This window comes from Cololabis saira, chromosome 3, assembly GCF_033807715.1.
Source record: "Cololabis saira isolate AMF1-May2022 chromosome 3, fColSai1.1, whole genome shotgun sequence".
NCBI lineage: Eukaryota > Metazoa > Chordata > Actinopteri > Beloniformes > Belonidae > Cololabis > Cololabis saira.
The window spans coordinates 19,251,934-19,277,440 of record NC_084589.1 but is presented as its reverse complement, the minus strand read 5'-3'; the positions used below and the strand labels follow the sequence as shown (position 1 = coordinate 19,277,440).

Below are 25,507 nucleotides of genomic sequence, written 5' to 3'. Positions count from 1 at the left end.
ACCGGTATACTATTTTACCAGCTTCACAGACGGTGTTTACTGAAACAAAAACAGTAGTTCAGTAAGTTGACAGTTTAATGCAAAAATAATTCAAAATGAATACATATTACGATAGCTTTCATTTATTAAGCCTGTCTCATAAAATGTGATTATTGTTTTTTCTTAATTTATTATTCGTGAAACGATTATATCTGCTTAACATTATAAAACCCTTTTTAATCTAACATCTACATAACTTTAAATCAATATAATTGTTATTGCAGTGAAGTGCATTGCACTGTTCTATTCATGCATTACCCACTTCCCTAATCCTTGTCTTTCCTGCTTCGGTCTTCATTCGCTTCATTAACATCATCCCCCTTTTCTCCATTTGCTGAGGCATCTTTGGTTGAATGTTTCACTCCTGGCTCTGCTTCATTTTTCGGCTCCTCTTCATTTTTCACCTCCTTTTTATTTTTCGGCTCCTCTTCATTTTTTGGCTGCTCTTCATTTTTCATCTCTTTATTTTTCACTCCCTCTTCATTTTTCGGCTGCTCTTCATTTTTCACCTCCTCTTCATTTTTTGGCTGCTCTTCATTTTTCATCTCTTTATTTTTCATTCCCTCTTCATTTTTCGGCTGCTCTTCATTTTTCACCTCTTCTTCATTTTTTTCCTCCTCTTTATTTTTCATCTCTTCATTTTTTACCTCCTCTTTATTTTTCATCTCCTGTTCATTTTTCGACTCCTTTTCATTTTTTGGCTGTTCTTCATTTTTGGGCTCCTCTTTATTTTTTGGTTGTTCTTCACTTTTCACCTCCTGATCGTCTTCACTCACCTTGCCATTCACCTTGGTCTCTTCTTCCCCCGACTCTTTTGACTCTTTGGAACTTTCCTCTTTTGATTTCCTCTTATCTTCTGCTTGGTTACTGTTGCTGCTGCTACTTCTGTCAGTTTCACTTTCTTTTGTCTCATTATGCGACTGAATCTTTTCTGAGCCATTTTGTACCTCAGCCTGTTCTTCACTGGTGTCTACATCATTTGCTTGGTCATTACTGCTTTCCTTACTGTTACTACTGTTCTCCTCTAGCTCCATTTCATTTCTATTTTTGTCTTGCTCCTTCTCAACCTCAGAGGATGCCTGGCTTCCATCTGCTTTCTCTTTATTGTCCAGCATCTCATCAGCGTTAGCACTGCCAGATCCCTGCTCCCCACCTTCACCCTCACTTTTACTCCCACCTCTGACCTCCTCCTTCACTTCCTTAACTTCCTCTTCATTTACAGCTGTTGATCCTCCTTCTTTTTCATTATTTTTCTCATCATCTTCCTTTCCCTCGTCTCCCTCTTTTTCACTATTTTCCTCTAGCTTTTTCTCACTGTCTTCTTTGCTTGTTGACACTTCTTCTTCTGAGGTATGTTTGGAAGCAGATTCCACTTTCTCTTCTGCCTTTTCACCATTTTCCTTTGTGGCTTTTGCATCATCATCATCATCGTCGTCAGGTTTCTGTAAAGCACAGAAGCAATTTTTAGCTATATATACTTGAGCAGAAAAAATGGTGAGATTATTAATACAGATTCTTGCTGCAACTGACACTTTCTGTAAAGATATTGATGATGCTACAGAATCGGTAGCATTAACAAATCTCTTCTTTAAGGACGAGAAACATTTGAGCCTCCAGTTAACCATCAGCACATCAAAGAGGTGTTAACTGGTGAAATACCAATAACTAACATGTGTATATATATGTATATATATATATATATATATATATATATATATATATATATATATATATATATATATATATATATATATATATATATATATATATATAATGAGGAGGCAATGTCATTGTGAGCATCAATTAGAGATTACATCAAAGGGCAAATGTTTGGTCAAGGCTGACACCAGTAGGAAATAGGCAATTAAAATGTCCAACTTTTCAAAAAATGATTTTGGTTTCCATAGATGTAGATCAGCTAAATCTATCCATACTTCCACTTTAGCTACTTAGCTTGTCTAGCCTCTAATCCATCAGGCAGTTGACAGTGGCCAATACAGCAAACTTCACAGTTTGACTGGAGACTGCCAGGTTGATTAGATGGACTGCTAAGTTAAACATCTCCACCCACAGATCTGCCAGGACTAAGCTCAAACTGAGCTTTGCTGGTCCACTCCGAGCTTCGAGGATCTCTGTCCTCGGAGCTCGGTTGGAGCTCTGAAAGTCTTCATTTCAGTGCTCGCTTCTCATTCTCATTTCAGTAGTGACATCTAAAATTACAATGATGGACAGATTCAATCAGAATGTATGAACAGTAAGGTTTCAATAATTAGCATTATTGGTAGCTTGTGGTGACTGAGGTGTAGATGTTGCTGGGCCTGTTTGTTTAGCACAGTTGTCTACTTTTGGATCAACTGGGGTTGGGCATAGTGAGATATCCCAAAGCCTCCCCAAAAGAAACGGGCATCAAAAGCACTCCACAAAACCTGTGGGTGACATCACAGAGGGTTTAGCCTGTTCTGTTCCTAAAGTCTATGCTCCACAGTGGCAAGACTACAGTTACATAAAACACAATTCAGTAGCCTATGCCTGTTTTTGTCTGTTATGCACAGTATTGAAATGCTTGTACCTCTTCAGTTTTCTGGTCTTGGGGTGTTTCACTATCTGTGTTTCCATCATCGGCCTTTGATTCTGGGTCTGGAAATAGAAAGTTTAAATTAAAAAATTGACTAAACTGACTTTACAGAAAGTTGGACACTTTTTAAAGCAATACATGAATTAATACTAGGAATAAAACCAGACTGCAGCATTGCACTGTTAGAAGTAATTACTTAATTAAAATGAAAATAAATGCTTTTTTTCCCAAACTGATGCATACAACCTCAGTCCTTATTTTGTTTTCATTCTTTCATGTAATTTTATAGCTTAGTTGTTCCTTTACTTGCTCACCCCTAAAGACCTCAAAACCAAAACTCTCAAACCATTGCAAATTAATTAATTCCAGGACTCTATAAAATCGTTCATATCAATAAAGTTGTGTTCATTCTTCAGTATGAGACTTGCTGAAATTTGTCTGGTTTTATTTAGCCGCTGTGCAACTGGGAGCACAGCACAAGACTGACACCTTGTGGTAAACAAAAATAGAACACCTGAGACTATTGAATGCAAGTAAGCGAAAATTCCCCCAGACAACGGAGCAATACAGACTCAGTAAACCTTTCACGGTTTAGTTTAATGATCAGGCTTTCAAATATGATCAGTATTAACATTATCATCAATGCAATTGTCATAACCAACATAGCCACTGGTAACTCAAGATAGATGTTGTGTTCAGTTGCAGGGGAAATAGTTTAAAACTAGTAGACTGGTGGCACAAAAAGAGAAAAAGACGACCATGAGATTAGTTTTCTATTCAAAAATTCTAAAGTACTTAAATTCTGTATTCAGTACTACTGTACTTTGGTATTATACGTCTAAAAACTAAATGACGATGTTTTCCTACACATCAGTGAACACTAACCCTAATCAAAGCTGTCAGTTCAGCAAGACAAGTTTGTTGGAGTGCAAAATGAATAGTGGGCTTTCCAGCATGCACGTGAGCATCAAAGGCTTTTGAGTAATTAACCCTAAACATCATAAGAGGAATACAACTATACGCTCTGATAAACAACATAATTAGACACTTGTTTAGAAACGCTGGATGAGACTGAAATTCCAATCAGAAATAAGCAGAAAAAGACCAGAGAAAAAAGCTTTAATTAATGTCTTTAATAATAGTTTCCCTTTCTACGCATACTAGTTAGGGAAGAAAAATGACTCGGTAGCGATTAGAAGAGTTTATGGAGACATTTAATGCATTTCAAATGAAAAACTGATTGAAGTTTAGCCATGGTGGGAGATGAAACGTTATGGAAATAATAACGGACCTCTTTAAGAATATTTTATGGAAATCAGCCGCATTCATTAAGAGTGAGGCCCAAACGACTTGAGAGTGAGCAGTAAGCAGTGGATGAGCTGCTATGACTCTAAACATCTTAACGTGATTTGAGGATGAGGCACAGGCTCATAAAAATGCAAGATCAAATTAAGTACAATATTTAGAATATCCGCTTCTTGCTCTTGATTAAATCCAGTGCTTTTGAGGTCTGGCATTGCAGATGATTGGACCATTTTTTTGTGTGAACGTGCAAGTGAGCATATGAAAGTATGCGACTTTTTTTTCTTTCTTTCTTTTTAATTTCGACACTTGCATACACTCTGTCTTACACTACTGGCACAAAAACAGATGGAGTACACCCACGTTTCAGGGGTAAAGCTACATGTCATCCATCAGTTTGAGGTAAAACAAGGATGCAGTTGTAAGTGGGTGTAATTACTCACATAAATGGCTCTGGCTGCCATCATCCCGGAAGGTAAAGTTATAAATGACTGTTGGTCTAAAGAAATGTAATAAAACACAACTGAAGATGAAGTGATAGCATGCAAAGATAATATTCCACTCCTCGATAGAAGCTCCATCTCTGTTTTTCACAAACACATATTATGACTTACTGCTGTTTGATTTTTGCTAAGATAAATCCTGAAGCTGAAATACTTGTCAACAACCTGCCACAATGCATGCTCCTTATTTTTTGGGGTGTAACTCCAATCCCTGCACAGTGGAGATAAACACGGCTCTCCTCCATTTTTTGCTGCTGTGAAATAAGAGACTAGCACTTACACGTGTCGGACCAATGACTTGAAGCTTAATTAGGCAAGTCAGGTAGTGAACTCATGTCATTAACGGTTTACCTTGGGGTTAACAGCTACTAAAATACAGTCTTAGTGAGAGTTTAGCTGAAAGAGAGCAAAAAGAGTGCTGGAAATCTAAAAATGTCAATACATCAATGAGAACTAATGTACCCAACTACTTTTAACCTCATTTGATGTAGCTTAATCGTATTTCTGAAAAGGAGAGATGTACAAAGCCAAATAAAGCCCATCAATCACCACATCTTCATTAGATATGCAGTTTGATAAAATTAACTTTCTGTGTCTGAAACACTCAGAAACACTCAGACTTCATAACCTCTGACGGGCAGACATCTGCCTGTAGGCCATATTGGAAAAAAATGTGTTCTTGCAAATGCTACACTTGAATGTCATGGTCTATGCTATTGCTGTATGTGTGTGTATATACACCACAGATACATCGTCCAAGTACCATGCCAGTGACTTGTATTTATTTGAATGTAAAATGTCTTTTTTTTTATTTGATCCTTTTCTGTTTTATTTTTTGTCAGCTTCATTTTATGTGTTTTTATACATTTTGAAATTGAACGGGGTCCAGAAAAATGTAGAACACCTTGTAATGTTCTCTCTGGCAACACTTAGAGACATTCTGGAATTTCAGCCCAGTTTTCTTATAAACACATCTTTAAGGTTTGTCATTGCAACATGTTTTTTTTTAAAGTTTTTTTTCAATATTCCTAACACATATTCTGTTTGGGACAGGTCAGGGCTGTAAGCAGGCCAGTCCAGCACCTGTACCCACAGCCACACGTTTGCAATACCGAATGTGGTTTTCCATTGTTTTTTTTTAAAAAAGCATGGAGAAGATTTATCTTGAAGGCAGCATTTTCTGCTCTAAACTATCAATATGCCATTCTGGATTAATCAGAAATGTGTAAATGACCGTTGGCAACGATACAGTAATTGAATACTTTAATGGGAGTTTAGCTGGTGGACACCAGTCCAAAAGCCATCACAGAGCCTGACTGTTGGACTTGTTGCTTTTAACAGTCGAGAGGATCCTTTTCATTGAAGGTCTGGCACACGCAGCACTCGTTTCTTCCGAAAAAGATCTGTCTGACCACATTACACACGCCCACCGTGTGATCTCTGAGCCCAGAGATACCGACCCCACCTCTGCAAAAGGTTAACATAAAGTATAAGCTCAACAACACTACAGAGCTATGTTAAGAAATTAGAAACATTTGTTAACGTTGCTCTGTAGTATAGTGCTTGAAAAAGTTTTCTTAAAGTAATCACTCGCCCGTTTGGTTACATCAGCTGTTGATGAATGATGTGTGCAGTGTTGCCTGATGGATCGGAGACCTGTGTCAAGCTCACCCTTTTTTCACACTGAAATTCCTCCAGATTGATTTAATCGTTCGATATTGTGCATTAAAGAAGGAGAAATATATTAATCCCAACTAATATTTGTTAGAAAACCCCTGTTAAACATTGTTAAACATTTAGATGATTTTCCTCATGCCTTTTTTGACAAATCTGTCTGACAATAATCCATTTGCAATAACCGTTTTTCCACCTTCTTTCTACCACAAAATTTGTCTTGTAGAGACAAGCATTTTTTTTGGAAATGTGTTGCACGCCAGAAATAGAAAAACAGATGTATGAAAAAAACAGATGAAATATGTACAGCTCATATGTCTGCAAAGAAATAAAAGTCGAAGTCAAAGTATTTGTTGGATGTTTCATGCCTGTCATCATTTGCAAGAGATGGACCCAATATGCAGGACACTAGGGAGGTAAGAATGATGTCAATAAAGTTCCTTGTTTCTAACAAAAAACTGCTACCAAGGCAGGATATTCAAAAAAACAAAAACATTAACCAGCAGATGGACGAGAATAATGGCTGAGTGACAAACGGGACAATGGACTAACGGGAGAAGGAAAGACAATCAAGTCACCAGTTTTAATGAGACACTGGGAAGACAACAGAAGGAAGAGGCAGACGGGGTGGGAGGACCAGACACCTTCAAGATGAAACGGGAAATAGACTAAAGTAAACTAAACAAAAAACAAAGACTTATCACAGGCAACACAAATTCAATATCATTCTAGGAAAATCCAGAAGAAACAACAGCAGAAAAGTAACAAAACACAAAACAGATGTTGTACAGAAAAGGACACATGGAAGCCAAGACCAACTAAAACCTTGTATCTTGACATTATTTCCACAAGTTCTTTCTGATTTGGGGCTGTAATTATAAAGAGTTACATTATAAAGAGAATTATTGCTCCGCATGGTACGGTGTACTTAAAACCAAATCCCAAATCACTAAAAAACACGATTAACATTGGCTTCTACTTTCAGTGGATCAGCAGTATTGTATTAAATAAACAATATCTTTGTGAAATGCTATTTTATGGACCTAAATCACTCCACACAACACTCCTTTATATCACCGTACAGTGCAGTACATTGTATATTTACACCCTGTTGATTCAATCCACTCAGCACATGCCTGAGTTACTGTGGGGCATAAAACAACGTGGGCAGTAACTCTGAATGGTAATTATGAAACGCTGCCACTCAGCAAGTGTGCTCCAGTGACTGACCGGAGTCCCATTAAAGTGTTTAATGACTGTACGGCCAGCTCGCACCAGAGAGGCTCAGATGGTGTTACGTTTATGGTGATTTGATACACTGAAAAACAATCCAGCTGTTTAGCGTAAAATGTGAAAACCTGATCTGAAAACAAATCCACACTTCTATATTACACGTAAGTGTTTCATGTAATTCATTGTTTATAAGAAAGAGGCGAGTTTTTGTTATGTTGTTTGTCAAACATGTTGTTATTGTTAGCGTTGTATAATCCACTTGTTCTGAGGCCTGGATCATAGTAGAGTGTAAAAGCCACAATGTCCTGCTCTCATCTATGTCTCTGTGCTTCACGGATTTGCAGCTCGCTTGTAGATTTCTTCAATATCGTCTTAACATATATTTGTTAGAGTGGACATGTCATGCTTTTCCATGTTTATGGACTTATTAGAAGTGTTGCAATGCTGAATTCCTACCTTAGATGTCATCTTGAGCTCATAAGGAGAGACGTACAAGGTTGTGTTGTACAAGCCAGTGCTGTTTGGACACTGGAGGGTCTTACACCTGAACTGCGAGTAATAAGTCCTACTGTTTCATATGTTTACATTGTTTGGGAAACTGGTGCATGTATTCTAACATCGTGGCTATACAAAGCCGTCCTTTACTTAGCTGGCTAATATTCATTTATGTTGCTACATTTGATCATTTTTGACCAACAAAAGTGTCCAGTTGTTTCTTCTTAAACCTTGCAGGAACATTTAGTTAGATGTTGAGCATAGAGTTATTGTAACTTATACAAGTAAGCCAGTTTGCTTGTAATGCCCCCTTTGCAATTCTTTGCAAATCCAGGTTTTGCTGGATTCAATTCCAGCTTTAGCAGGATTGGTTTTGAGCCGTCCCAAACAGAGACATCGACATGTAATCTTTGCTGATGCCGTTCCTCCTGTTTGACAACTTTTTCTGACTAAATCCGGTTCTGGCTCAGATGTCTCTGACTGACCACATCAGTGTTGAAGACTTAAGCCATCACACAAAGTTTGCTTCATCCTGGCTTGGCTTGGAGCTCTGTGCTCCTGATCAGCAACAGGAGATGTACCTCGCAGGTCGCATTACTGCGTTTTATTCTTCTTCTTTATTTTTTTGTTATAAAGTAATTAAAAAACTTTCTAGAGGTATGAAGTGTGTGAAGCTCATGTAAAGTGCTGTAGACAGAACAAACATGGCCACTCCATTCTAGGTGCAGTTTAAATAAAGTACCGCTGATGATGATTGTCCTTTGCATTAAAGTTTCTTTTTGAGAGTTCTCTGAACAAGTAAATACCATGCACTTTATCTTTGGGAAACCTTTTCAATACTAGAGAGAGAAAAAAAATCTTCACATCAACTGCAGTGTGCAGCCCTGTGCTTAGATAGCTTTGACATTAAATCAACGGAGAGTGCTGCTTAACAATGTTGCAGTCAGACAGGAAGAGTAATATTTATAAAGGTCATGGCTTCAGCTCAGTTCTTAAATAATTCATGGAGCTCGATCTTTTTCTCTTTTCCTTGCAGTTGCCTGGAAGCTTTACAACCCAGTATCTTTATTATGTGGCCTCAGTTTAATCCCTTTAATATGAATATACAGTATATCACAATAGGACACGTTTATCTCATTGCAAAAAGAAAAAAAAACAAACAAAGAAACATGAAAGTGTGCTCCAAAATGTTGCTGCTGATGTAAAAGTCAGCTTTCGTGGCTTTGAATGGAAATGAAATAATTCAATTACAGCTTCTGGTTCTGAACCCTTCTGAGAAATAATCACCTTTGTCATGGAATCATCTCGATTCTCTATTGCACTGTTATGAGATTTGATCTCTCTTACCCTTCGCAGAACATGGTTTGGACAAAAACTTATGCTTGACTGAATAAACTGACAGTGATGAGCACAAAGCAGCTTGCTCTGGTAACACGGCAATTTCAAACGGCCTCCAAAGGCATGATGTGAGCCCCAGATATCTGTAAATGTCAGTTATTTACTCATGCCATTCAGGTTGTATGCCAAAGCTGTTCCAGCGTCTGGGGCTGAGAGAAGCGTCGCTGATGCTGATGCTCCTATCACCGCTACTCAGATCCTCCTCTGCCGAGCTCAACCACAACGCACAATGTAGACCAGATTAGAGGTGACAGTCTGGAGGAAAATTATGTCATTGAAAGTGTCACGTATTACCCTAACCCTACACTTTGTATGCCACAGCCCGCACTGTTGTATGTCACAGCTGAAACACTTGTTAGCAGATTAATGTGCCAGATTAGTGCAGCTACCAGGCTCTTTAATCCAGTAATCCTGCATCAAAGGGTCATCAAGAACCTTTTTCTGATGCACTGAAAAGAGGGAGATGAAAGAAATGGGAAAAGGCGTGAGGGACTGACAAGGATGTTCATGTTTTCTGAAATGTGACGTATGAGAACAGTGCATCAAATGTTCATAAAAACAGGCAACGCACACAAACAAACTCTAAACGCAGTTCTGAAACGCCACACTTTCTTAGAACTTTGCAAACCTCCTTTAAGTGTTGCAGTCTTTCACCCTTTGCTTCTTAGTCTCCTTTCCTGACACGGGCTCACGATTGAACACACAGCCTCTTTGTGTACATGTCTGCTGCCTCCTGATGCTTTTTTGAAGCTTGTTTCAATTTGACAGGCATTATAGATAAACGTGCTAATTCCACGAGACAGAATCACATTTTATGACACCAGAGGAAAAGCCTTGATCTGGCTGGATGACTTGAGCATATACAGCCAAATGCATAAACAGACAGAGACAAGCCAAAAATATCTTACATGATGAAAATGCTTGCAAATAATACAAAGACTGTCTTCAATGTGCTTTTTTTTTTAAACAGACTTCAAAAGTCTTTTCAAGGAAAATTGTGGGAGTGAGGAACAATGTGCATCCTTCGTGCAACTTAAATTGTAATGCTACACTCAAAGATGAGCCAAGCATGTGCAAACGAGAAAAGATAAATGATCTGCACTTAAATAATGTTTTAAACCTTGTTTATCTTCTACAAACTGCTCTATAACGAATATCAATCAAAGTTTTAACTCTCAGCTTTAATCTATGAGATTTTACAAAAAATTAAGCATATATACAATTTTTAGGAAATTCAGACACATATCTACCACAAAATTACTTCAGTTTTCAGTTGCTCAAAAGGTTTTGGACTAAATGAGCTAATTGGTCAGGTGTGGTTCATTCTCTCTTCACCTCCACATAAATGAAGACCGAAAGCTCTGGAGTTCATGTCAGGCGTTGAATTGACATTTGGCAGTTGTTTGACCGGAGCTACAAATATGAAGTCCAAGGGGCAGCTCAAGGAAACCGAAGGTTTCAGAGAAGCTATAAGAGAGATCGAACAAATCTGAGCTGTGGCTAAATCACTAGTTTGGTACATTTTTTTAAAAGAAAGAAAGCTTAACAACTTCAAAAACTCTGGAAAACAACTGAAGTGGATGATTTCTGATTTCCTTTACTACATCAAGAGAAGGCAAGTACTCTGGAGATGGTAGGTGTGTCGCTGTCCAAACCTACAGTATAACAAAGCCGTCCTGAATAATAATAACATTCTGGAATCATAATATTTGATCAGATCAGATGAAACCAAAACAAACTTTCATCAGAATGAAGGATAGAGGAAAGTATGTGGAAGGAAAGAAAAAAATACCCAAACATGGTGGAGGCAGTGCTATGGTATGGGCATGTATGACTACCAATGGAACTGATGTACTGGTGTTTACAGATGATGGGCCTGCCGACAGATGTAGAAAAGTTCATATTAAGCAAATATTGACTCTGAACATACTGCAAAAGCAACTCCAGCTGCAGTGAAGGCCTGCATAGATGAAACTCCAGAGTTCAGCTATTGCACTCTGACTGTAAAAGGTTTGCACCCAAGCATGTTTGCTCCCTGAGAGAACACACCCCATCATGAACCCTGCCAAGCCCCCCCTCTCCCTTATTTCATGAGCACGAGCACAAGCCCTTCCCCTGTCAATGACTGGCTGCAGCAATGTTTATAATGTTTTCCAGTCTACAGAGCCGGGACGGTGTATGGTGGATGGATACACACATGCACACACACCATGACCTTGCTGCTTTACATGTTCAGGTAATCATTATTAAAGGATGTGTATCTTTAATGGTGTCTTAGCCTTTCATAGTACGGTGAGCCATAATTTCATAATTCTATTTATGAGAGATCAGAGTATGCTGCATTGAAATTACTCCATGAAGCACAATTTGTTAAGAGTGTTACGCTAGTCCTTGGTGAAACAGGACAAATACATCATAACCTGTCAGGTCCCACATCTAGTTTAAATTGATGCATACAGAAGGCTTAGACAAGGAAAGATGAAGGTCCGGAGAGCATTTTTCTCCATATACCTTTGCCTTTACTGCCTCCCCTCTTGTGCATACCGTTCTGTCATTCCTTCCCTCTTGAAGCACAAGGCTCTTTTGTTGATATTCAGAGCAGCAATCTGTTCGAGCAAGGGGCACAGACAAGTAAAAATCTGCTTTGATGACTCTTAATGGAGAGATTATCCAAATGAAAGGCAATTATCCAAACTCCACCCATCACCTCTACCCTTGAATATCTCTGTGCCCCCCCTTTCTCCCCCCTCTCAGAGCTCACGCTCTATACTGCACCTATTCATCATTTTCACTATTCGACTCCACCTGTATTCTTTCTCTTCCATTCCCCATCCTCTTAATGTTCTTCTGCCTCCATCATTTCGACATTTTATTCCCTCTTCTTTAACCATCTTTTATCTTCCCCTCATCACCTGTTCGCATGCACGCTTTTCTCCTTTTTCCCCCTCTCTTCTCACTCCTACTGTGTTCACTTCTCCTCTCTCCTCAAGGGAGCCATTAACTGAATTGGTCACAGAGGTCCTTCAAGGAAAAGAACATTGATAAACACCCAAATTCTATTTTGAGCTTAGCAACAACGGCTAACAGCCTCTATACAAACTGAATATTAATGCGTTTTTCCAAAACAAGCCCTAACACCAGCTAGACTGGAAAAATAATTTACTCAACTTAAAGGGACCTTTATAAATATTTGTGATGAAGCGTGAGACAGCCAGTGTGTCTTTAAAGCTAGATGTGTTCATTATAGAGAGTTTGAATTCATTCCATGACCTTTGCTGCATGAGTTGTTGTGCCTACCCCCCTCCCTCGTCCTTGCTGTCATTCACTACTGTGTTCACTCTAATGAAGCAGAAAAGTTAGAAGCTTTAACAATATGCCGGACAGAATTTGCTGCACTTATACTCGGTCTGGCTCTCAGACAGTAAATAACGCGCAGAGACGTGCTCGCAAACGCTGACCTTCCAGTCACAACTGAATAAGGGAAGACTCTCACATTAAGGGATCAATCTCTCTCATTTGTCTTTCTTTTTCCTTGCATCTTTTTCACCTGCTTGCTGATCTCGACACCTTTCAACCTTTACTTTGCGCCCTCCTCCCTTTCTCTCTCACAAACACATGAATAATGGCATGAGACCTTTACAATTGTCTTTTGTTTTTGTTCCAAAGCTTGAACACATCAGATATCTGCAACGTCGGCTTCATGCTGTGCTCTTTCCACAGCCTCTGCCAGTCTGTCAACGTTTTGGCTCTGTTCCTGTTGGCAGCAGGGCTGAATGTGTTTACCTCATGCCCGGCCTGGGGAGGACTTCTCAAAGGGAAATGAACACTAAGAACACCTCTGTGCGTCTGTAAATGCCTATATGAAAGTGATACCAAAGTTTCAAAGTGAGAAGTTAAAACCAGCATAAGCCCTAAATTGGCTGCCTTGAAAGACATATGTGTGCAGAATTAATCCTTTTATTATTCAAGCATGGGTTAACTGTGGGAAGTGCAATGAATTAACACCATGGACAGAACCAGATAATCTGCCACAAAGGGGGTGTGAAACAAATAGGCAAATGATTACTTTTAGTTAACATGACGGCAATTGGAAGAGATTTTAAAGGTCAAACAGCGGGGAGTGCATGAAAAGGTAAAGCGCTCTCAATGCCAGTCAAACTGCCTTGTCTTCTCCCTGCTTGTTTTCCAATCAGTCCGTCTTTTAATTCAATATTTGGTCATCGTCACCTGATGTGGCCAATAATGCAACATGGCTTTCTGTGCCTCTAATGTAACACAGCAAACAATTTGATACAGAGGATTACAGCACACATAAGCATGCACACGCACACAGAGGCAAGCACACACACACACACACACTCGCAAACATGTTCCTCGGTCATCTCTTTTGATGCAAAATGCCAGCTCCCATGAACCACAGAGACAAATTCACCACGCTCCTCTGGGCTGCTGTCAACTCTGTTGCCAAAGGAAAAATCCTGCAACATCCGTCCGAACTAAAAGATGACGTAATATGGTTTGAACAACAGATGGAGTTGCAACAATAAGATCATCAGCACTCTTCAAGAAAAAAAATCATATATCCTATTATATCACATTTTTTTTGTGCTTTTTCACTTTCTTAAAGTATTTTTAAGGTTCAGAGCAACAAAAGCCCTTAAAGGGACTGTAGAAGAAAATGTGCTTTTTTTTCTTAACTCTGGGATATTACGGTTTAAGACTGAGATGTTGATTCAGGTACCGTTTCCCTTACATTTAAATAAACTAAAACTGCTTAGAAGAATGCTAGAGCACAAAAATAAAGACCGAAGCAAGTTCATCAAGGACGTTACAGACAAATATGTTGGTTACAAGCCCAGAAGATGATGTAATGTGTTTCTTGTAATAATGGTCAATGTCATCATGTTAGACCCCCTTACAATATTTCAAGCTATATGTTTTGCAGGGCAACAGTGCCACTATGTGGACATTTAAATATGCAGCAGGTTACATAAGATTTCATTACATCATATGCTGCCATATCATCTGAACAGTAAGTTGTAAAACAGGACATGATAGTTATTTATGGGAGAGGAGAATTAGGACAAAGAGAAATGAAAAGGCCAGGGTCTGTAGGATTTTATGAATGTCATTTGACTCATATCTAAAAGAAAGAATGTCTAACACCAACCATCTTCGAGCTGCATTCATAGCATATTAATAAGAAAATAAACAAAATAAAAAAAAACACCATGAAAAATCTTGATGACAAAAGGTAGAAGCACGGGGGCTGCAATGTGTAACTTAGAAATTGGGATTTCTTTAAAGCCCCTCTATGTAGTTTTCCTTCTGCACATGGATGCACCCTGGTGTAACGCCACAACAAAGTGCTTTTAGTAGGGGACTAACTTCCGCATTGAGACGTATGCCGAACCGAGATTTGTTGCAGTTCCTCTATCGGCCGCTGGAGGCTGCCTGCAATCTTTATTGACCTCCACATTAAAGCAGATATTCTGCAGATAATTCAGAAGGTATCTGCTGAAGGAGCTGGTAGCCAAAGCTAACTTTGATTTACATATGGTGGGCATGTTCCTGTTGGCATTACAAGACGTGCTGGGCCGACCCTACTCATTATAGCAAAGTGTCTATCTGTGTGCCCCCATGTGGTCAGAAGTGGTCTCGCTATAAACTGACTTCTATCTATCTCTAAAACTACAAATTCTTTAAATGATAACAGGAGGAGGTCATTATATAGTGCCATTGATATTATCCATTATCTATTTCTGATTACATTATCAGATATGTGTAATTTTAGCGCTATAAAATCATTTCAAACTTATTATTTGAATCAATATGAAAACAGAAAGATAAGCAATTCAACCACCTGGAGTGTTGACAGCCCCTGTGTTTTTACCTAGTAGCCCCTCTGAGATACTGAACCAACACGTCTGTTTCTTCAAAAACCCCACCCATGTGACTTTCAGACCACCTTTAAAAGGACAAGTATACAGTCATGAGAATTCACTTTTCATTTTGAGGCTTTATGTAGCGGGACGTGATGAGGAAAAATCTGGTGCTCAACATGTCAATGCATGACGATTTACAGTGTCAATACTTTTTTTCTAACAAAGTGGTATGTGGAAAAATACACCCTTGATGCCTCCTCTGGAACTGAAAGGGTAAGTAGCAGCTAGATGCTGCCGATCAAAGCACTTGATTAACTGATCACCAACAAGGATGACCACCAATATAAAAGCAGATGTTTCTGTGTGTTTCTGGTGTACATACACAAGAGAAGACAATGGCCAATCATCTCAGTAGTGGACATCCAGTAAATTCACCAGAACCTCAAATCATGGAATGCTCAGAGAAAAGTTATAAAAAAAACCTAAGACTACATCTCACATTTTGCAGGCCTCAGTGAGCACGTTAGATGTTATAGTTCATGGCAATCTAGTATGAAAAACTTGCACGATTGTGGCTTGTTTCAAAAGTTGCCAGGGAAAAGTCTTGTATCTTTTAAAAGACGATTGCAGCCTCTGGAACAATGTACTTTCAACAGACAGGACCAAAGTGGAAATGTCTGGAAAATGTCATAATGCATAAAAGTACATTTAAGGAAAACCAAGCAGAGCATTTCTGCACTCAGACCAGTTGCCAAGCACGGTGGTGGAGGGTGGGTTTGCTCTGAGCGGTGGCCAGCTTCCAGTCACTATTCATCCGTATTCCAACACAGTTTATACAGTTCAATTCACTTCACTAAAAATTGATTCCCAGTGTAGAATCTGATCTGATGTCTACAGAACAAAAATGAAGAGAATCAAGGTGCTGCAATGGCCCCGTTAAGATCTACAGTTCAACTTGATTGAAAATGTAGGGGTGGAACTTTAACATTAACCAATGCCTCTAAATATCAGTGAACTGAATAAAACATGTCAAGAAGAGTGGAAAGATATTCAGATTCTTATTAAGTTATTGCTGCCACGGGTGGATCTACATGCTACTAAATCATGAAACATACCTAATCAAAACACTGCTCTTTCATTTTGGCTCAGGATTTTGTATAAATAAATAATGACACAGTATAAAATGTCTTGTGCTGTTGTTTATCTCATGTTGTAGGTCACATATTAATACCTGTTCCGATAAAGGTTGACAACACACTCTCTTTTCCATATAACTGTAGATGCATTTCATGATCATTATACTGATTAAAAAATAAAAACGTGTGTGTGTGTGTGTGTGTGTGTGTCTGTGTGTTACCATTGTCAGATGAGGTGAGAGTGAAGCTCTGTCCGCTCTTCCACTTCTTGAGGATCCTTGACTGAGAGATCTCTCTCACAATGGAGGACAGGTGTTCCTTGTTCCTGCTGTTGTCCTTTGAAGGAGAGGCGTTGCACTCTCCATTTCCATCCTCACTGCACTGAACCGTTGACTTGCTCTGTGGAAAGCAGGAGTTGTATTTAGTAACTTTCAAATTTGGAAAGCTCAAGACCAACATTAAACATATAAGAGCTATGGAAACCTAAATGTAAGCATTGCTGGTATGTCTTGGTTGAAGTTGAAAGTGACTTCAGCTTATGTGGCATCTGTTTATCCAAAGGTCATGGCTCAACGTTGTTGTTTTTACATGCATCCTCTCAGACTTAAACAAATAAATAAATATATATTTTGTTGATACAAAATTGAACTCAGCTTTAGAGTATCAGAGTAAATGAGGCTGGATTAAGACACCATGGAAAGGGAATAAAAGGAAAGAAAAAAAATATTCTTACTTTGACTTTATCTTCTGTTCAGGATGCCTGAACGCAACATATTTAATGTCTTGTATTATCAAGTATTTAAAATGTGTTCATATAAATCTATTTATGCATTTCAAGCCTCCTGAACATCTCAAAAGAAGCTGGAAAGGGGTTAACATAGGGCGTGTAAAGAATGAAGTAATGAAGCCTGTCAAAGATCCATCACAAACATCATCATACATTTTTGGTTTTGACCACACAGGAACATTTAAGTAATATAATACTTCAAATGCTTACGTTTTCATTTTGCTTTGAGAGTCTGTAGATGGGTGGTAAAGAGTAGGCTTTCATCCTGTAATAAATACAAAAAAAGCATAAAAAATGTAGTATCAGTTCTGTTTATTTGAAATTACTTTTGTTAATTGTTAAAAGCAATCCCAGCTATTGTTATCAAAAAAGTAAACCAGTTCAAATTAAACAGAATCAAATACTATATTACTATAATACTATATTCCCTATATAGGGTCATATCTGCTGGAGACCATCCCGCCTCTCCGAAGGGCAGGGATACACCTTGGAAAGGTTGTCACTCCATGGGCACTTTAGAATCAACTTGACACATATTTTTGGACTGTAGAGGAACCCCGGAGTACCTGAAGAAAGCCCACCCAAGCACAACGAGAGCATGCAAACTACTCTAATTGAATCCACTTCACTGCATTCAGTAAATGCAAATTCTCGAAATGCCGCCTATAGCTAGAAACCAGGGAACCAGCAATTTGGATCAAATCTCCACTTTCATCCCTTCCTTTTACATTTTCCACCAATGGCCTGCCTTCTGAAAAGATGCTACTGAAGTAGATTTTCTTAAGTGAAGAGTTTACCCTTTGATTCTCCTTGTTCCTCTGGGTTTGGTGAAGAGAAGGTCGCTGTACGGGAGCCTCTTGAATCTCTCTCTTCCCACTGCCACGTAAAGCTGACCGCACTCCAGTTTGTTCCCATCAACCACCTGGTGGCCGTGATAGGTGTAGAGGCTAGAGCGCCAAAGAAAATCAAAACCCTTGAGGTCTTTTCACAGGTCATGCTGGAGTTGTTAAATGGTTATGTAATTATCACAGGCTTTTTAAGCAAGTTAAACTCTGAGGGCCTTGGGAAGCGTCATGGTTCCCTTCTGCTCCGTCTTCAGCTGGATATGTGAAATAACAAGCTTACCTGAAGGGCTCGAAATCACTTGAGAATTATTCAAAACTCACACAGACATCATGTGGTAATTTACTCATTTAAAGACATGAATAAAGAACACATTGCAACGCAATAATAGTCATTTCATGGCGAGTGGGGTGCAGGGGTTATACTATTATTCTTCAAACAGACATCGTCCATCTTTGCAGTCTCCATGTGGATTTACCTTCGCACGCCTCCCAGGACTCTCAAACCCATCTTCTCAGTGATCAGTTCTAGTATTCTCTCAAACTGTCCCAGGATCCTCTGGTGTATGAGCAGTCTCACTGCGGGGTTCAAAATATCGCCATTTGCTACCACACTATGCAAAAGAAACGCATATAGTTACAGGCAATTCTCAAAGAATCGGTGGTATCATTATCAGAAAGTTGACATTGTAGCAAAAGCAGAGCTCATGTGAATTAGTGGAACATACAATATTGTGCATGGCTCCTTGATTGGTTTCAGGAATCGAGCCGACACTCTGATTCTATTCTGTGGGAGTGGTTTGGCCTAGAGAGAGGGAAAAAGATGGTTGAAACATCAACATGTGTTGATGTATAACACAGAGCTGCTCAAAGATCAATAAAACATAGGTGTGGGTGTATTAAAGCTACAGGTAGGTGTGTATTTAAAAAACTGACAATTTATTCTTGTGTTGCAAAAACATTTGAGTGGTGACAGCTTGATACCAGAATAAAGAAGAGGCTCTATTTATTTCTACCACTTGTTTCTGGCAGCAAAACAGAAAAAAAAGGCAAACAAACTAACTCTTTGATTAAGTCCCTGCAAGCACACGAAAAAAACAAAACATAGAGGAACTTAATGCATTTCCTCTATTAGTCTTCAGAGTGAAGAGCAAAACCACAGAGACGGGCGTAACCCACTTAGCTAGCAACCAAGCCAGGAACAAACAGAAACAAATGAGGGGAAGGCAGTGATCACTGGCAAGGGAGTTAATGGATATAAACGTGTTTTTCTATTGACAGTTATTTTCATCAACACGTGATCGTTCACTGAACGGAAGACGGGAAGTCCCTGGTTTCTATTCATCTCCCTGCACGCTGGGTAGCAACAAAGCCAAGGGGAATACCTTGAACTTTTACTGCAGTTTCCATTAATTTCAACGTCATTCAGACTGCGCACACTTAATGAGTTGTTTTTGTTTGTTTTTTTAAATTTTGAAGCTCCTAATTATGTTAGACATGTCTGACAAAAATATACAATGGTGAGATTTGATGGTGACAGTTTATTTGTTGTTTGTTTTCTTTTGTTTTAACAGCACTTAGATATACAGTACCAACTATTAACTTTTGCATCTTTATTTTAAATCAAGTTTATAGATAGAGTTGAGTTTATATTTTATTCAAGCATGGTATTGTGGAAAAAGATGAAACTATCCATTCTTATTATTATTATGAGGGCCTGAGCACTTACAGTGCGAAGGCCCCATAGTATCTGTAGGATTTTTTTTCCCTTCTTCCGACAAAATGAGGGCCTTTTTGCCCCCCTAAACTTGCCCCAAAAGTCAGCAAATTTTGCACGCAAGCCAGGCCTGGCGAAAAATGTGATATTTAATGGTTTGCATTAATGGGTGTGGCCTAATGGCTCAACAGCACCCCCTAGAAAACTCCATGCCTCAAGCCCCACAATATGGTTTGACGTACATGCACAAAAATTGGTACACACCTGTATCATGTCGCAACTTAAAGAAAAGTCTCTTGGTGCCATGTCCGAAACCGAACAGGAAGTCAGCCATTTTGAATTAATCATGTAATTTTGGCCCGATTTATGCCACTTCCCGGACGTTAATACGGCCCGAACCGTAACATGCACCCAGGTATGTCATACATCAAAATGTGCGTCTCCATCCTGCGACGAGGCGCATTACTTTTTTCTCAGTCAAAAGCGTTACCGTGGCGACGATAGACGCCAAAAAGCGCGCCCCGCCTTCATCTGGTTGGTCGATGTCTGATAGTTCCTACTTTCTGCCATAACTTTTGAATGGTTTGATATAGAGAGTCATGGCTGGTGTCATCTGCTAAATGTCCAGGCCTGAAGAATCTACATGCAAGTCATACAAGCTTCCACTGCAGCACGCCTGAACGTGCACAAGGGTGCGAGGGCCCGTTCATCGCTGCTCGCAGCTTTAATTATTATTATTTCTTTTTCTTTTTGTGCTACGACTTTTAAAGACAGATATGATAGAACATGTGGACTTGTAAGTGAGTAATAAAAGGATAATTAAAAAGGTAAAAAGGATCATTTGATGCAATACTTTGCAATGTGTTTTAACATCGAGCCACACCTCTACATATGCAGTATTTGCTTTGGGAATGCAGACGAAAAAGTAGAGGGAAGGACAGAAAAGGTTGTACTCTCTTTGTAGATTTGAAGAGTGTACAGAGAAGACAGCAGCCCTGATGCTTTTTTTTTTTTTGAGTGACAAGAATAGTAAGATTCAAAGTGAACACATTAGAGGAACAACCAGTGTTAGACATCGTGGACATAAACTAAGAGAGATAAGATGAATATGATTGGAAACATACAGAAGAGTGAAATGAATACATTAATAGATAAAGTCGTCAGAAAGGAGAAAGGGACGACCAAAAAGAAGTTTTCTGATTAGGTGAAAGAGGATATGCAGTTGGTTGGTGTGACAAAGGAAGACAGCGAAGACAGAAACAGAAAATCCGCTGTGGTCACCGTGCTGACGGGAAAAGCCTTAGAACTAACGGAACTTATTGTCAAGGTTTGACATTCCCCCCAGCTTTCAGTTTCTGTTTTGCCCCGCCTGTGTCCCATCTGCCCTGATTGTGTCTGCACCTGTGTCTCGTCATGTCTCGTTATCCCCTGTGTATATCTGGTCTTGTCATTCCCTTGTTCCCGGTCGGACCGTACTGTTTGTTCCCTCCATGTTTCCCCTGGTTTTTTGGATTCCTGTTTTTGTTCAGCCTGTGATCCTGCTCTGCAGCGCTTTAGTTTGTTTTTTTTTGTTAATAAACCCTTTTTTCATTGAACTCCTGCCTCCTGCTCTCCTGCGTTTGGGTCCACACCTTACCCCCAGACGTGACACTTATGACAATTTTACCAATTTTATGGTGTTTTTCTTACTTTTTTTTTTTTTTTTATGTCTAACCTTTACAAAGCTGAGAAACAGCAACAGAATCCAAACCTGACATTTAATTGTAAAATTACTTTAAAACGGCAGGAGTGTTTTGAATGAAACTTGGTTTTGATTCTTTTACTACACAGTTAAAGAGTTTTAGTTTATATTTTGAGTATAACAAGTTTTCCAACACCTGTGGTGTTAAATTTACAATGGTAAATTAATGAGTTTTACTTTTACACTGAACAGTGTTAAAATATCAAAATATAAAAAGAGTGGGCAAATATAGACACTGTCTAGTGTTCATTTGTGATTTTGCTTTGGACATAAACAGTGTAGCATGATTTCCATGATTATTTCATGTCTTGCTGTTAGATTTATTCCTAAAAGTATAACATAAAAACAAAAATAAAATGAATACATTAAATGAATTAATAAAATAAACAATCAATTGGGTCTGTATACAAACGGACTAGTTAGCAGGCACTTCTAAATTACAATGATGCTTTTTATGCTCGCAAAGGTAATCAGAGCAACATCAGCAACAAGAACATGAGGTTTATATTAGGTTATTTTTATTGAATTATACCAAGAAAAAACTTAATTGTTAATTATTACCTAAACCATGAAAATAAAGTAATTAATGCAAGGACATCTTTCGCACTTTCCCTAAAAAGGAAATGAATCAAAAACTGTTTTAAGTGTTCTTCGTGAACAAGACTGTCAGTTGACTTTCCCAGTAGAGGAACCTGGTTGTTACATAAACTGCTTTCGCCATAACTGTGAAATGCACCATACACTTGAAAAAATAATTGATTTGCTTTTTTGTTTGTTTGTTCTTCCCCCCAAGTTCTATGCTTAATCCATGTCTTGTATTTGCAAATACAATACACCTGTTGATTAAAAATGCAAGGAGGGATGATTATGATCTATGAATCAATAATGCATGCCCACGGAGGCAACCCCACACTGAACAACAACAGAGCAGGGTTGCTTAACATTACACCTTGGTCAAAAGTATCTTTATAACATCTTCACATTGTGTTCCTGGTCCTCATGTATCTTGCATTCAATACTAGGTTCAAATGTTAAAATCTTGGACGCAGCAATGGTGATGTAGTTGAAACTTTACCTGAGGAAATGATATGTTTCATTCAGTTCTACTTAAAAGCAGAGGGTTTAATGCTGACCTCAAAGACATTGTTGAATTAAAAGATTATAAAAAGTTAGATTAATGATTTTTTTTAAGTGCATTTCCACAAAAATCATTATTTGAGGAGGCAACAACAAGGCAATAACGGCCGACTGTATTTGATACATGTTCCTACTACTGGGTCATTGTGAAAACATTACTGAATGAATAGGCGATTGTTTCATTCACTTTCGACAGGATCTCGTCTTGTCCGATTGACTCAACACGAAACTTTCCTGGCTCTTTTTTGTTCACTTGTTTTGTTTTTTCTCAGCACTCCTGCCTTACCTGAAATGGCAGAGTCTGCATCATCCTCTTCTTTCTGGAGCCAATCTGTACATAACTGTAATGAGAAATTAAAGACAGGTACACCTCATTTAAATCATAAAAAAGCTCACAAAGGAAAATATATGTGATTTGTCATGAGGATCATATGAGACTGTACTGATACTTCTAAACTTCCATCCATCAGTCCATTTTCTATACCAACTTTATCCTTAGCAGGGTGACGGGAGTCTGCTGGAGCCTATCACAGCTCATTACAGGCCAGAGGCAGGGGTCCACCCTGGACATGTCTCCAGTCCATCACAGGGCCACATATACAGGTAGACAACCAGGTACACTCACACTCACACCTGAAGGCAATTTATAATCATCAATTTACCTAGCATGCATGTTTTTGGACTGTGGGAGGAAGCCGGAGTACCCGGAGGAAACCCACGCAATTACGGGGAGAACATGCAAACTCCAGCCACCGTGCTGGCACTTCTAAACTTATAGAAGATATATTTTGACCTTTGTCCAAAATTTGGCATAATGTCCTGAGTTCTCTGTTCAATCTCTGTGACATCCTTTAGTCCATGTATCTCAGATATACACAACAAATGCTCCTGTTCAGCAGTCTTACTACCTTACACTAACAGCGGCCAGTTATAGACACTCCACTCCACCCCACTGTTCCACAGAGTGTGACTTTTATGAAATCGGTGGTAAAGATTAGTGCTTCTACATACGAGCAAATACACCATGATGTTAATTTGATTTTACTCTGAACTGGGCGTGTAACGTCACAGCAGACTGCAAATCTGACCGGCTCAGTGAATAAGAGATGCAGTACGATGACGCCTGCAAGTGCTGCAACAGAGGCCGTCAACATATTTGACTCACTATTTACTGTGAAATTAAAGGAATATGGTGTTGTTGTCTCCACCACCCAATTCCTTCACCACTGCACTCTATCAATACCTGGCCACACAAATCTCATTATCTTGTTCATAAGTCCACTTATTTTTAGGCCAGGGCAAAGCATGCTTCTCTACAGGACTGATCTCATTTGCATCAAGCTGTGACTCAGCACTGAAGCAAAACTGTTGAGTCACATTAACCTAAGAAGAGACCATCACTCAGTCAGCTGTTCTGATCCTGTAGTGCCTACAGTAACAACACCCCGGTTTCCTCTTCTTTGACCTGTTGCCCTCTGGCAGGCGCTTCAAGTCCATACGGACCCGAGCAAACAGACTCAGGGACAGCTTTTTCCCCAAAGCTGTGAACTTTCTAAACCAATAAACTACCTCATACTGTGCAATATTCTTCCATCCATTCAAGTGCAATATTCTTCCACTCATTCATGTGCATTATTATTCTCTCATTCACTCATAGTGTATATATATTTATGTTTCCTGTTTCTCATTTTGCTGTTTACACAGTCTTTGTTTACATAGTCTTTGCATGTGTGCACTTTTACTGAGCTGCTGCCTAATCTCATTGTACCAGTATAATCAGTACTCGAGTTGTAAAAAAAAATCAGGGGGGTGGTGGATTTTATCATATGGGGATAGATAATTTGTGCTGATTACAAATAATATAATATATTACAAATAATAGCACTGACCAAAACACCTGCAGAAATACTGCAGGAATGACATAGCAGCAGTTAAATGCAGCCTTCTGTAAGCTTTAAATATCCACTGGGCTTACATCAAATACATCAAAACACAACAATAAAAAAACAGTTTTCTGAACTTATTGATATGATTATGAGCTTCACAGGATAAGTAAAATGGATCACTGCAAAAACTCAAAATAAGAATATTTGTCATATTTCTAGTTAAAATGTCTCATTTTAGTAAAAAATCTTATTACACTTAAAACAACATTCATCACTGGAACAAAAAAACAAGTTTCAAGTAGATTTTCACTTGAAATAAGTAGAAAAATCTGCCAATGGAACAAGATTTTTTTGCTTGTAAAGAGAAGATAAATCTTGTCCCACTGGCAGATTTTTCTACTTATTTCAAGTGAAAATTTACTTGAAACAGGTGAAAATTGTCAAATAAGTTATTTTTCTGGTGTTATTTTTCTGGTGATGACTCCAAATGTTGAAATAGCAGTAATACCACATTCATTGATGAAATGACATAATAAGGGATGGCAGTTTTACAGGGAAGATGATTTTGAACATTTTTATTTCAAGGGGGATGCCATCCCCCCTCATTCCCCCTCAACTCGAGTACTGAGTATAATGATAATAAAGGCTTTCTATTCTATTCTAACGCTGTATGCGGACTGCACAGTCATCCTGGTAAATCTGCAAGTAAAGCTTACTTGTATGAGTTACTCTGGGTCACCATGCGCAATCTTTGGGCATACACAGTATGATGATAAAGCACTTTGAAATGACCAACTTTATCCGGCCATACTCTTCTCCTAGTCTTACTCCAGCTTCTTGAACTTCTCCTTCCCCGCAGCGACGTACTGCTGTCCGCTCTGCAGGCTCTCCAACCGGTCCACCCGGTGTCCTCCTCTCGGGGTGTAGATGTTCCTCACGGCTCCGAAGGGCGCCTGGATCCCGCCCGTCACCTCGTGCAGCAGAGTCTCGAAGCTGCTCACCCTCTTCTCGTTCACCACGATCCGGCGGGGCTCGTAGTACGGGTCTCCGTTCCGGTACATGAAGATGCTCTTCACCACGGGCTGCGTCAGGAAGTTGGGCTTCTCCGAGCTCATCTTTTTTGTGCGTAAAAAGCGGACAGACGCGGCACAAACGAG

General features: G+C 39.1%; 1 protein-coding gene across 1 annotated transcript; it reads right to left on the bottom strand.

The window, feature by feature from the left end:
• Positions 1-471: 471 nt before the first annotated feature.
• LOC133440934 (doublecortin domain-containing protein 2-like) lies at positions 472-25,507 on the bottom strand. Its single transcript, XM_061718278.1, has 10 exons — positions 25,179-25,507; positions 22,751-22,805; positions 18,598-18,674; positions 18,349-18,483; positions 17,825-17,974; positions 17,238-17,292; positions 16,462-16,639; positions 2,609-2,676; positions 549-1,481; positions 472-511 (listed from the first exon to the last, which is right to left on the bottom strand). The coding sequence occupies exons 1-10, from the start codon at positions 25,463-25,465 to the stop codon at positions 509-511; spliced, it is 1,941 nt and encodes a 646-aa protein (XP_061574262.1). The 5' UTR covers positions 25,466-25,507; the 3' UTR covers positions 472-508.

Bases quoted from the DNA above. Each gene is read 5' to 3' on its own strand.
- LOC133440934 (XM_061718278.1), bottom strand. From the start codon at position 25,465: ATGAGCTCGGAGAAGCCCAACTTCCTGACGCAGCCCGTGGTGAAGAGC. The intron at 22,806-25,178 runs GTAAGACTAGGA...TTCTCATTACAG, and splicing joins GAGAAGTTCAAGAAGCTGGA to TTATGTACAGATTGGCTCCA. The intron at 2,677-16,461 runs GTAACACACAGA...TTCTATTTCCAG, and splicing joins TCTCACCTCATCTGACAATG to ACCCAGAATCAAAGGCCGAT.